This window comes from Cariama cristata, unplaced genomic scaffold (assembly GCF_000690535.1).
Source record: "Cariama cristata isolate BGI_N322 unplaced genomic scaffold, ASM69053v1 scaffold8116, whole genome shotgun sequence".
NCBI lineage: Eukaryota > Metazoa > Chordata > Aves > Cariamiformes > Cariamidae > Cariama > Cariama cristata.
Window position 1 is genome coordinate 77,172 of NW_009620345.1, and position 13,290 is coordinate 90,461.

The window sequence follows — 13,290 nt, forward strand, 5'->3', positions numbered from 1 at the left end:
CACTGAAAGCAAGATGAATTGCTGTGTCTGTTTATTATCGCTCTTCTTCAGGTATGATATTTTCACCTAAATGGCTCTGCCAATTATCGAACTCGTTGACGTTTAAAGTAAGCGAGTTTTGTTGCCCTAGTTCCCAAGAAGAAAATTAAACCTAAATACCAGGCTGCTTTGATTTAATTGCTTTAGTTACCTTGGCTTTGAGCTCGTCTCCAAAGTTTGGGTCATTGAAGTCTACAAAACGGAAGAATAAAGCCCGTTTTTGGGGAATACTGTAGTTTTTGGGGATCTCTTCTTCCATGTATTCCTTTAAGAAAGTCATATTGCAGAGAAATCGACCCGTAAAAGCTCGAAGCAACTGGAATAGCAACTCTATATCACCATAATTCCTTCTGTAAAAATACATAAAATAAAAAGCTTCTGTGAAAAAATACCCAACCAAACTAGTATGCTGATGACTTGGTGAAGAAACTAATCTTGGTTTTAAATGAGCAAAGAGGCAAGAGCAGGCATTACCAGAGGCACAGTTTTAGAGCTAATGGCAGTATTATGAAATATATTAAATTTTCTCTTCAATAACTGCAAATCATTTTTAGTACCCCTGTACACCTTTACAGTATTTCCGAAATTAAAAAAAAAATGTACACAAGCTATAGGAAATAAACGTTTTTACGTACTTGCAGTAATTCAATAAGCAATATGCTAATAGCTTAGGTTCTTTCCAATTTGTCGCAGCCATATTCTCCTTACGATGTCTCTCCTGAAAAGCTTCACTCACCCATACACGTTTCAGTTGATTCACCAAGGAATGTTGATTTGCTAACCAACATTCATCATTCTTGACAATAATACTTATGATCTGTCAAAAGCAAAATAAGACAAAATCACAGTCAATACACAACAGATCTGTCAGTAGAAACGATACAAAAGCACTTCTTTAAGAGCGATTAAAATTTCTAAAATATTCCAAAAAAAGTCAAATAAAAACCAGTTTAGATCAATTTTTAATTTTTTTTTCCTAAAGTTTCTGTTGCCATGTTTTCCTCTTGTATATTCCTCAATTAAAAGAAGTATAGTTCATTTGAGTCTCTTTTCCCTTCCTAGAGTGACTCTGACTACAAACACTTCACATATTTAGAAGTGTTTTTCTACAAGCTATAATACATACACACACATACACACTTGAAAGGCTCAATGTAACGTGCTTGTAGCTAAATAGGTTTTAACTATCTAGTGCAGGGACAAACAAGAATAAATGAATACCTTGATAGCCTGAAACTGTAGATCGAGACGCATTGTAGTAGTGCTTGGAGAACCAGGTCTAACAGCTGCTTGGGTACCAACAGGTAATAGCAGAGTGATAAATCGGTTAGGATTAGCTGCCAGTACATCTCGTAGGGGTTTGGCATCTTTATGTTTTAAGAAACTCTGAAGAAGGGGAAGAAATAACTTTAATAACAACCTTTAAAAGCAAAATACCAAAAGGCTATATCATCCTGTAGCTTTTATATTCCTCAGTAAAGTTGCAGAGGTTCTATTTCACATATATAAAAATAACCTCTACAACTTCAGTAATAATTCTACGTGATCTGGAAAGGCATAAAATCAACATCTCAGGACAAACAAATACAAATCAGAGAACAGACATCCTACAGTCAAAGTAAGACCATGATTAAGGACTACAAGGTCATACAGGGAAAAAAAGATGGAAAAGATGAAAAACTTTTCATTCGCCAGATTTGTGAAGATGAGGGCTTTTTCCTGCTCCCCTCCCCAAACAGCTTACCATAAACATTCTGCTCCACTGTGGATCATTTAAAGTGGCTTCCATCATGAACAGCTCCACAGTCTGGGACGGATGACGTGTCAAAAATTTTATCAGTGGTTCCCTGAATGGACTGCCAGCCTGAAAGATTCATAAAGCTTAAATTAAATATGTAAAGTACAGAGTATTTTCTACTAATTTATTAGCACTCAGAAAAAGGTATTTGACTTGGCATTTATGCAGAACAAAATATTCAGAACTTTTATGATAAGAATACATTGACAATTTCAAAACTTCACTTTTAAGGGTCTAAGACAAATGGTAACACCTCCTAAAAGGCTTGAAGGTCATATTTATTTATTTATTACACCAAATGTTCCCACACCATGTTTAAAATATTATAATTATTATATACTAAGGTGAAAAATACTACAAAGCAAAAATATCAGCAATGTTAACTTCCAATTTACCTCAATTAACATTGCTCGTTCTGTTTTCATAACAACTTCCAGCAGAGGTTTAACCAAAGTCTGAGGGGCAGCTGGGATCAGGTGGAATAAATTTATAATTGCTGAACAAATCTTCATTTCCTACAGGTGAAAAGAAACACAATTAAATTAGTACTACCAGCTAAATATATAAAAACAGTATCATACATCCTTTATTTTTTTCCTCTCTGTATTAACATAGCCAGCAATCAAATCTGAAGGGTTAACATATATACAGCATCTACTTACCATGATGTATAGAGAAAATTGCTCTTGTGGAAGTCTGCCCTTCCCCCTTTGTAATATCATGTTTTAATTTTATTTTCTTTGTCAGTATAGTGGTGTTTTACAGGTAAAAGCTAAACACTGTGAATGATAATGGTGATGGGGGAGTTACGGCGTGCTCACTGCACTACAACAAGTGGTTCATGCATCAAAAAGCCAGACCTTCCTTTCTAAACAATTTCTCATACACACCCCACAGCCCCAGACTAGACATGAAGAAAAAGACAGACAGCTTCCTCACAGTACTGTTCAGTGTATCTTGCAGCTAGTTACTTCAAAGAAAAAAGTCAGCTCTCTTCTCCCACTTGATATTAAATTCTTCTGAAGTCCAAAATAATTTTGTGTTTTTCTTTCATTTTGTAATTTAAATGGGGACTATATTTCAGTTAACTACAGCGTGAATTTCCTTTAGGAAGAAAAAAAAAAACAAAACAAAACATCCACCCTCACCATCCCTCTAAAACCAATCCCTAGTATGCAGTATACAAAAGAATATTATCAAATGCATTGCATTTCCTCAACTGAATTTAAACACAAAGTATTAGGCCCCACTCCTTTAACACGATCTGCCTAAACAGAACTCCACAAGACTACTCTCATGGATTGAAGTGCAGGACTGAGAACACATATCAAATCGTTTCAAAGTGCTTATACCTTCACAGAAACTAAACACCCTGCTCTTCCTAGTACAAACATGCTTAACATCCTTAACAGCAATGTTATCGAAACAACTTTGCCACAGACAAACAGAAGACAATTCACAGCACTGCACTCAAAGGCACAATGCACTCTGCCCAAAACACAACAATAAAACTAACAAACCACAATTTAAAAGAAAGGAAAAAAAATAAAAACAGAAAAAATACACAACAACAAAGAACTTCCTGGTGCCTCCACTGAGTTTCTCACCTCTACCCCTTCTGCAGCAGGCTGAACCAAAACAGAAGTCACAGCATGAAAAGAAAAAGCCCACAAAAAATATCAAATAAATGAACAAATCAGTACATGCCATTCTTCAGGTTGCAGCCAGAAACTGGCTTCAGTAGGGTTATTTTCCCATCTCAAACTGAAAGAATGGAGACAATTAATATCTCCCATGCTCTGAATTGCTCTCCTAAGAATTAGGATTAAAAGCATCCTTTTTTCTACTTGTACGTTGTTCAGACACAGCTTCTCAAATATTTGTACTGAATAAAAAGATATTAAAAATTATTAAGTCAAGGGAAACAGTATTTTAAAGCATCTTCAAAGACAAATTTGTCCAGCATTAATTATGAAACCACTTCCAATACTTGAACTACCAAGCTATAAAGTCCTTCTAATAGGCTGTAATGCAGAATTTCCGTCATGATGCCACTGTTCATGACGGTTGGAGGCAACCATCTAGTCAAAACTTGTTTTTTCAATCACTGGACATGACCTAAAAACCCACACCTTTCCTTGGGGAGGCAGGGAAGAGAGGAAGAAGGGATTTAAATCAAGTATTTCACTCATTGGGCCAATGAATTAGATCTTAATCACTACTTAATAAGTTATATTTTAATTTGTTCATTTATCTAAACAGCCAAGTCACAGATCAGGAACACAGTAGGACTGTGGTTCACTTAGGTGAACAAAGATCTTAGTTATTCTGGGATCAATGTGGATCTTTACAATAGTTGTTAATTATTATGCAGCATTTTTAACTGCGATGTCCGAAGTTTTTATTTTGTCTAGAATCGCCGTTTACATATGAAAACTCATTCCATAGACTTTGGGACTGTTTCATTAAGAAGCCTCGCTGACTAGCCACTATCTGCACTATGCTGGTGAACTGTATGACAACACCAGCATGACCATCAAATGCCACCTTCATAAAGCACAAAAAGATGAAAACTCTTTGGGTCAAAAAAGTTATTGTAAAGGTGCTCTGTACCATTTCAGCTAGCAAACATAAGGTTTTCCTGAACAATTCCATTCTCCACTGTGTGTTTACCATCTCTTAGCTCTAACCACTCACTCACTCAGTCTGAATGATGCAACCTACTCCAATAACACTCTGTAACATTGCTTTTAAGTTAATATCTCAGATTTTGGAATCTCACTATGGTCAAGAAGAAAACAGAGTAAGTGAAAGGCCAGCTGCAGCAACTCTGACCACCAGCTTCACCATCCTAGTTTTTCCACATTTGGAAGACACAATTACAGCAACAGCACACTGTACATATGGACATATGAACACAGGCTGCCATAGCGATTGTATAAAGACCACACTGTCTGTGCCCTCCTTCAGTTTCCTAGAGTTTTTATTTTCAAGGAAACTTTAGAGCAAGAACCTGGGGGGGGAAAAGTAGTATTTCAATCAGCTTTGCAGTCACACAATTCTATTTGGAAATGTTTCCATAGACTTCTCTCCTCCCTCAAGATGTGACAGTAGATTCCTTCTCAAGTGTCTGGTGTGCACCTCCCCCTCAACATACATAGGTTTTAAACCAACGCTAAAAATAAAAAAATTACAGGTTTAGGAGACTAACACACAACTACAGAGAAAACATCAACAGAAAACATTAAAAGCAGAAGAATACACAATTAAATGTGATTTAGGAACAAATAAAAGCTGTTCTAGAGGTGCCACATTGTGGTTTAAAAGACTATTGCTATAAAAAGATCTGCAAGATATCTGTAATTATCACATTTGAGGAAAAGTGAATCCCAAAAGAAGAACATGAAGGCCTTAAACACATTTTATTCAGGTCAGAATAGTTCTAACTGAAAAATGCAGTTTTTAAGTTTAAACAGAAGATATAAATTCTACTCTACTAGAGAACATCTACATCAAATACACAGCAATGACTAAATTCAGATTTAAAAGCTCTCTCTGCAACGACAGGAAAGAGTAATGAAAAGCCATTAAGCCATTTCCATGTTTTGAGGAAAATAAAAAGCCAATCTCATTTCATTCTTATTTGAAACATAAAGAAATTAATAAATTCCCCCCAACTTTTTCCTCATCACAGTAATAAACCTCAACACTTAATGTAAGTTATTAATAAAATCTCAATAGAATTATGGGACTTCCAGTAATCTACATGAAACTACACTGAAGCAGGAATTCCCTTCAGTGCCATATTGCTAAGAGCACACAGCGTTGTCGTTACGCTGTGCAGCTTTCCATTTATAAGAAAAATGATCAGCTTCCCATAGTTCAACACTGAGGTCACTAGTTTGGATGGGAGAGAGATTTTAATGTGATCTCAAATGATAAATATTGAACTTGTTTTTCATAAATTATATTTAAAATTAACTGGGATTATATTATTATTCTGTATAATTTTCAAAATACTATGTTATGAACATCAAACATATTTGTGAAAAAAGAAGGATCATGCTACTGAGCCCATCAGCCATTCCAATGAAGAACAGATTTCTAAGCAGAAAATTCTGAGGGAAAAAAAATAAAAATCAATGAGCTGTTCCCACATCAACCTGTAGCACAGGCTTTAAAGTAATTGTCAGCAGATAAGAAGCTCCTCCTACTAAGATTTGTCACAAATATTCAATACGCATATAAGTTCAGTAGCTTGTAACAAAACATCAGTGTGTAATCAGTTATGGCAACATTTACAACTGAATGAGTTCTGTAATTCCAAAACATTAATACTATTTATTTCTTCCCTTCTCACATGAAAGCATTCATTAACTTACATTTCCATCACTCCGTTGTCCACCTTTGTGTGTAATGACTACAACTTCCATCCATTTACGCAGGTGTTGCTATAAAAAGAGGATAATTAGTATTATTCTTCTAATTATACTGTTCTATTTTAGCAAGTGACAGCATATGCTACAAGAAAATAAGTAGAGGCAGAAATGATTGTTTGAAGAAAACAAGGGGAAAAAAGATTAGTTATTTGCATTCCCTCAGATTGAAGTTGTTGCTAAAAGCCCTCTCCATATTCAAGAAAGCAGGGGTTATAAGAGTACATACATTAAAAGGCAGAAAAATCTGAAGTTTGACCGGCTTACACTTGTTTAATGATTTGCTTGACATGTATGCATTTAAATATTTAAATATCCATGGCAAAAGGATAAAGAATTCACATACACAGTTTAAAAACTGCAAATAAGAAGGGCAATACCTTCCACCATTTTATAAATCAAGAAAACACCAAAACAGACTTAGCCCACTAGAAAGTAAGACATATTTTCAAGGGTTTCCTTAGTCTATTATGCTGCTGGCACCTTGCTTAAAGATAAATTTGTCCAAGCAGACCTTAGCATAACTAGGTATGTCTTCACTAGTCAAGAACATTTCTTAACTTTCTGTTTTAGTAGCTCTTTAGAAATTAACTCAACATGTTTAAACACTTTTTTTCTATTAACTGTGAAACAAAAATCTTTTACTTCCAATATATACATTGAGTCACTACTGAATTGTTCATTGACCTTTCAACAATACAAATATTAGCTAAAAGAACATTTCTACTGGAAGAGCTAAAGAAAACTTGAATGGGCTTACCATCATCTGATCACAGAATTTATCATTAAAAGAGTTTGGAAAAAGTCTAGTGACAGACGTCAGACGATTCACAACATTCAGTGTCAGACTTCGATAGTCTCCCAACATCATAAGCAACGGTCTCATGTGCGTATGAATTTGATCAACTTCTATGGTAGCTCCTTCCAAGAACTGCAAGAGAGTACAGGATTAAGATACACATGAAAAGGGGAGCTACTTTTGTGCAAGCATCTGAAAACAAATTCTGCTGACTTGATTTCTCTTCTTTTACTTTGTAATTTCAGAATGCAATAGCTTAAATATTTATTGCTGGAAATATATATAGTGACAAGATGTATTTGGGAAGCACTTAAGTATTTCTGACAGACAGTAGGATATTCCGTAAAATAATCAAGTAGGAGATCTTAATTACAAGTGGATTGAAAAACTGCCACAGCTATAAATTAAATATACAGCTATGGACAAACACTTAGATACTGCTTTATTAAGAATTGTCTGTGAATCTGGCCAAAGGCAATAGAGCAAATTTCTGCATTACAATCTGCATGCATCCCGAGTAACAAAAAAGGTCAACAGAACCTGTCTGCAAGCAGTCAGAGAGAGTATTTCCTGTCATACCCAAAGATCTTGTGGGCATGGATTTATCATAGGAAAAAAGATCAGAAAAACCTTACACCAAATGGATAGGTCGGAACAACCCTTATTTGCTCCCTCTTACCTCTCAACCCAAAAGCCACAATAAGTACTTTCCCTCTCATAAGCAGAGTGACATGAAAAGTAACATGAAAAGTGACATTCCCTTTCATGAGCAGAGTGACATGAAAAGACAACATCTGACCTCCAATCAGTCAATAGCCTAAACAAATGTAAACCACTAGTATTACTATACTTACATTGCCTGTTACATGCCAGCCAATCTACACATCATTACAAAGAGGCTACAAGTATTTTTATTATCATTTTCTGTATTTAGAAGAATGGTATTAAAATCTTGCTGAATCAGAATTAGGCATATCTACTGGGCATCAAATCATGGTGAGAGAATATCCATTTCCCTGTCCTTCCAGCTTTTTTTACACTATAACCTAGCCTCCACACAACAGACAGTGTAGTATAGCACCATGTAAGGATACTAATTCTGACCTTAAAGAGTACAGTCACAGTCCTGTTCCTTAAGGCAACTGCCATACTGTGATGCAGAGTCTAACTCTGCTGTATCGCTTACTTTTCCAAAAGCAACCATGGGGTCTCTACCACTTCTTTTAGGATCAAAGAAGAAACACGAGAAAAGCTTTTACAATAAAGCAATGCATGCACATTTGCAAAACTGCCGGGGAAGACTGATGCTGTTTATTTAGAAAAGAAGATACCTTTACAAAGACCAGACAAACAGAAAGACTGAAAGACCATACAGACAGAAAGACTGAAAGACTTACCATGGTCCTTGTCCAAGAGCTTATAATGCTTAATTTCAACCAGAATAAATTTTTGTGGCTAAGTTCAAACCCCCAAAAACCCACATCTGACAGAAACTTAAATTATATTGGTGTCACTAACAAAAACTTAACAGAGCAGCCATTATTTCCTGCAGAGAATTTTCCCAGGAAGCTTTGTAACAAGGAAGTAAAGCAGAGAGAACAATGTCCTCAAAAGCAGCATTGTTTTAATACACTAACCTTTCTCATGCATGCTTCTCCAGCCTCCTGCAGTTCATTATTTGTTGAATTAAGTGCCTTGAAAAGTGCAGCAATTATTTTCTCTCTCGACTGAGGCAAGTAATTGCAGGCAGCTAAAGCATCTGCAAATATCAAAGTAAATTTGTTCTCTTTGTTAACTCAATTTCAAAAGACGGGGGGGGAAAAATATGGAATTAGGGTGGGTTTTATTTCCTTCAAGTTTCTTTTATTTAATCTCAAACTACAGACAGCTAAACCATAGCATGCTTTGCCAAAAGCAACAGGCATCATAAAATAGTAAAAGAATGGAAATTCTATTAACAGTGTTCTAAAGTTTTCCTAATGCTATATAACATAATTAGTCTAAAAATATTTTGGGTTCATTTCAGAAACTAAATCCTAATCATGAAGAAAGCAGTGATACTTTCCCATTATTCTCTCCATTAAACCGTGACCTCTAGAGAGCAGTCATCAGTCTTCAAGCGTTCAAGTTTTCTGCTGATCTTGGGAAGACGACTGCTCGTTGCTCACAAGGACACCTATTTACATCAAATCTTGTTTAGGAAGTTTTACTTACTTAACGCTGCAATCCGAAGAGGTACAAGTGAGGGAAGACTTTTGTAACAAGGTAGTTTCATTAAGGCAGCATCTTCAGCCTCACACAAATTCAGTAACTATGGAAAAAAAAAAAACCACAATCATTATAGCATAGCATTGCATATCATGTTTGAAACAATATTACCAGTTACTTTTTGAGTCTTGTTTCCTCAAAGAGCCAAGTTTATGCAAACACACTAATCAACCTCCAAGTTTCACCAACAGGTAAAAATTCTACTTAAAATTAGGGTAAAAGTTCCCATGAAAACTGGTGGTTAGCCAGAGACAAGAGAGCCCGTTAGTACTGCCACCAGAGAAAAATCTGGCAAAAATTAACCATTTTGCATTTTGTTGACCAATACCTAGCTGGTCTACTTGCAAACAGGCTGTTCATATGATAAAAGAATAGGTCTACAGAAAAACTTGCCTCCTGAATGGCAGTAATAGTACTGAAAATATTGAGGAAAGGGATAAGAGAACAGAAGGAGATTAACAGAGGAAAAAACATGCTGAAAATGTCTTCAGTAATTCTAATGGTCATGGGTCACTGTGCAGAGGGGCAATTCTGTCCTACAGAGCTCTCCTCCTTGCAGGCAAGTATTTTCAATATACGTATATACATTTTTGTTAGAAAATGTTCAACAGGTTTAAACAAAGTTGTGCAAGCTAACATTGTCCAAGAATGCTATTAAGATTCAGACATTCCCAATACTAATATAGCACTCTCACCTTTATAGACATTTCTTGATCTACAGCACATTTTTTTTGTCTTAAGTCAAAAATTCTCTGCATTGACAACTATATCCCATACCTGCCTTGCTAATTGCAATTACTGTTGGCACCAAAGATCTTCTGAACTTATGTTTGGACAAGACAGCTAGGAAAGCAAGGGACTAGACAGTTTCTCTAAGTTAAATCTACACACTAGTTTTACGTCTGATTTTACTCAAACTGCTAGGGACTCAAAAACCTTAACAAACAGTATCTATTGTTTGGTGGTACAACAATTTATTTAACAGATATACTGTGCATAAAATAAGACCTAAATATGAAAGTTAGGGCTATTAGACTAGGAGTATAACACCAAAATTCATTTAATATATTTCACGCGCATTAGAATGTTCTGCTTAGCCTAGAGTTATTATGTCATAGGTAAAGACAGACCTCAGTTCACATTTCAAATTCTTGCATTTTGGTGAAAGTTTAAAATGCACGGGGAAAAATACGTATTTTTAACAATGCAAGTTCTAACACCATCACTAATTAAGTATCTACATTCATATATTAGAACATAAAAAGAAAGTACCTCTGTGTAGAAAACCTTGTGTTCCACAACATTTAGATCCATTGTAAACAATCGTGGTTGCAGGGTTGTGCAAAATGTATTTCCCTCCATCAGGCCAATCTGGGCATTTGCAGGTTGATGCCTAAGCAAATGCTTTTTGGGAGGAACCATATCTTGGAGAACCTACACAATTTAATTTAGATTACTGAATTAGCAGCCTATTCAAATGACCCCACACACCTAGCCACTAAGAATACATCATTAGTCATGGCTGCATGTTTCTATCCATTTGCTACTCTGGCTCCAGATGTACATCTTCAGAAATCACTAAGCAAGAAGAAAAGTATTTCTCTGAACTAATTTAATTCACAGTCAGTTAGTGAAACAATTCAGTATCTATAATTATTACATATTCTCTGTGAACAGAGATCTAGTATTTAATAACTTCACATAACATATAAACAACAAAGAAACTCATACATTTAAGCATTTCAAATGTTCACACCAAGAAATAAGAATATTTTAAGCTCCTAAAACATGAGAAAAACAAAAACATTCATGTAAGTTTTTCTATTACGCCAGTTTCTCACTCTTCTCTATAAACATTTAGCAAAATAAGATATCAATTAGGGGGCTTATCTGTATGTTCCCACATCACAATAATGACATCTATAATTTCACATGTTGTGGTGGCCCTTAGGGCTTACGTACATTTACTTGTCTTTCAAGTGAATGAGTGCTATTCATTTTAAAGAGTTTCAAGAAAAAAGTTATTTCAATCAGCTTTTATCTTTATAGTCTCTTTCTGGATAGGAAAAGACATAGCAATATGCCTCATATTTAGAGTAACATAAATTTGAGGTTCAAAATGCACTATCTACCTGGCCAAGCCTTTGTCTGATTGGTGGTAGAACAAGCAGTCCATAATTTCAGGAAGTAAATCGACCTGAAGACACTATAAATACTGGCTAAGTAGTCAGGCACAGCTTCTATGAATATCTATCACACTCCAGCCACAGTTTATTTTAGAACAATGAAACCTAGCAAATTACAAACATATCTTATCTAAGCACTAAGAACTTAACTCACTAACGTGGGAAAACATACTCAGAAAAGCATTTTGCAAATCCAAACTGGTAAACAACTTTAAACTCACTTTCAGTAAGTATTTCTGCTTACCTCTTTATGTGGCTCCATAATCACCGTGACACTTTTTCCAGTGACCTGTGCAAGCACCTGCAATGAATGCATGGCCTGTTTTCTCACAGTAGAGTTTGGAGAGGTCACTTCTCGAACGAGGTCATGTGTTACATGATGGAAAGACTTTTCCTGTGCTGCCAGGATTTCTTCTGTTTTTTCTTCATCTTTTAAAGGAGTTGCACATCTAATCAAAAGCTGTTCTAATGTCGTTTTCGCCATAGCAACTGCTCCATTGGAAACCTAAGGTATCATAGATCATTTTTATTAAACAAGTACAGAAAAAAGATCACAAATCTACACACTGCTTATCAACAAACTTAGCATTTGATTTTGATGAATTCTCTGCAAACGGCTAAAAACATATAAAGCTTAAACAGAACACATTCAACGAGTCTTCCCACCAGTCATTCCAAAACTGCGAGTTGCAATGCAACACAACTTTATAAACGAACTCAGGCGCTGGAACCCTTAGCAATGTTGTCACCATTTGATACAAAACCGAGAAAAGGTCAAGTGGTCGATTCTCTAGGTATCTATAACTACATACAGTTTTTTGAGAAGATGAACACCTTTCAAACTAAACACAGGAAGAAGAAAAAAACTAGCTTTTTTATGCAAGTGACAGTGAATCTAGTGTTCTTTCACTGATCTGAATGCAACCTGTACATTTCTACTCTGAAAGAAGTGTAATTCCAACAACTTTGGCAAAGTTACGTGGAAAAAACAGACCTCATTCCTAACTTCAGGTCTTAGTTTAAGTTAAAATGACTAAAATTCACTCATAACTATCGCAGATAAGACACGTTCCGAAGTTAAGATTAGCAAGAGTTCAATCTCTGTGAATTTAAGAACGGAAGTTTGTTTCCCCCATATTATTTGATACATTTCACCCATTAAATACCTCTCCAGTTAGATCCATCATAACGAAGAGGAGTGCCTTCAGGAAAGTCTGCTGATTCTGGAGGACCCAAATTAGTGGCAGCCGTTCCATAAGAAATTTAATTGACACAACACCTCCTAGTTTAGCATACCAAGCTTGTTCATAACAGCAAGCACATAAACGTTCCACAATGTAAGAAAACAAGGGAAGCTGACAAGCCTGGAAACAAAGAAATGTATCAGTTTGCTTTTTCAGCTCACTGGTAGCCTCCAAAATTTTAGAAGCAAAATTGCATTGGCTGAAACTAGATCATTTAAATACATTTAAAAAAAAACAAACAAACATATTACCCTTTCCTTTGAACCCAAGATAATGCTCGCAACATCAAATATCACTGCTAGAGCCACCTCTCCTATTTTGCAGAGTTCCTTCTCCTCATATGCCATGCAGATTGCTATGGCATCAATAAGCACCAAGGGATCCATGCCTTTTGACCCATTTTCTTCACTATGAAACATGGCTGTGCTAGGCTGGCTTCCAACCTGATAGCACTGCAGCAAAAAGGGACCTGTAATTTGATTTGGGGAAGAAAAGAAAAAAAAAAAAAAGGGGGGGGGGG

The 13,290-nt window shown here is 35.7% G+C and overlaps 1 protein-coding gene across 1 annotated transcript in view; it reads right to left on the reverse strand.

Moving 5' to 3' along the window:
• The window catches only part of TRRAP (transformation/transcription domain-associated protein), a 98,302-nt gene that overhangs the window by 57,407 nt on the left and 27,605 nt on the right, over positions 1–13,290 (reverse strand). The window contains 13 exon segments of the mRNA XM_009701591.1: positions 191–389; positions 675–856; positions 1,261–1,425; positions 1,784–1,903; positions 2,233–2,352; positions 6,220–6,288; positions 7,034–7,204; positions 8,710–8,831; positions 9,287–9,383; positions 10,613–10,774; positions 11,771–12,031; positions 12,693–12,890; positions 13,022–13,239. Of these exon segments, the coding sequence (XP_009699893.1) occupies positions 191–389; positions 675–856; positions 1,261–1,425; positions 1,784–1,903; positions 2,233–2,352; positions 6,220–6,288; positions 7,034–7,204; positions 8,710–8,831; positions 9,287–9,383; positions 10,613–10,774; positions 11,771–12,031; positions 12,693–12,890; positions 13,022–13,239 (2,084 nt within the window).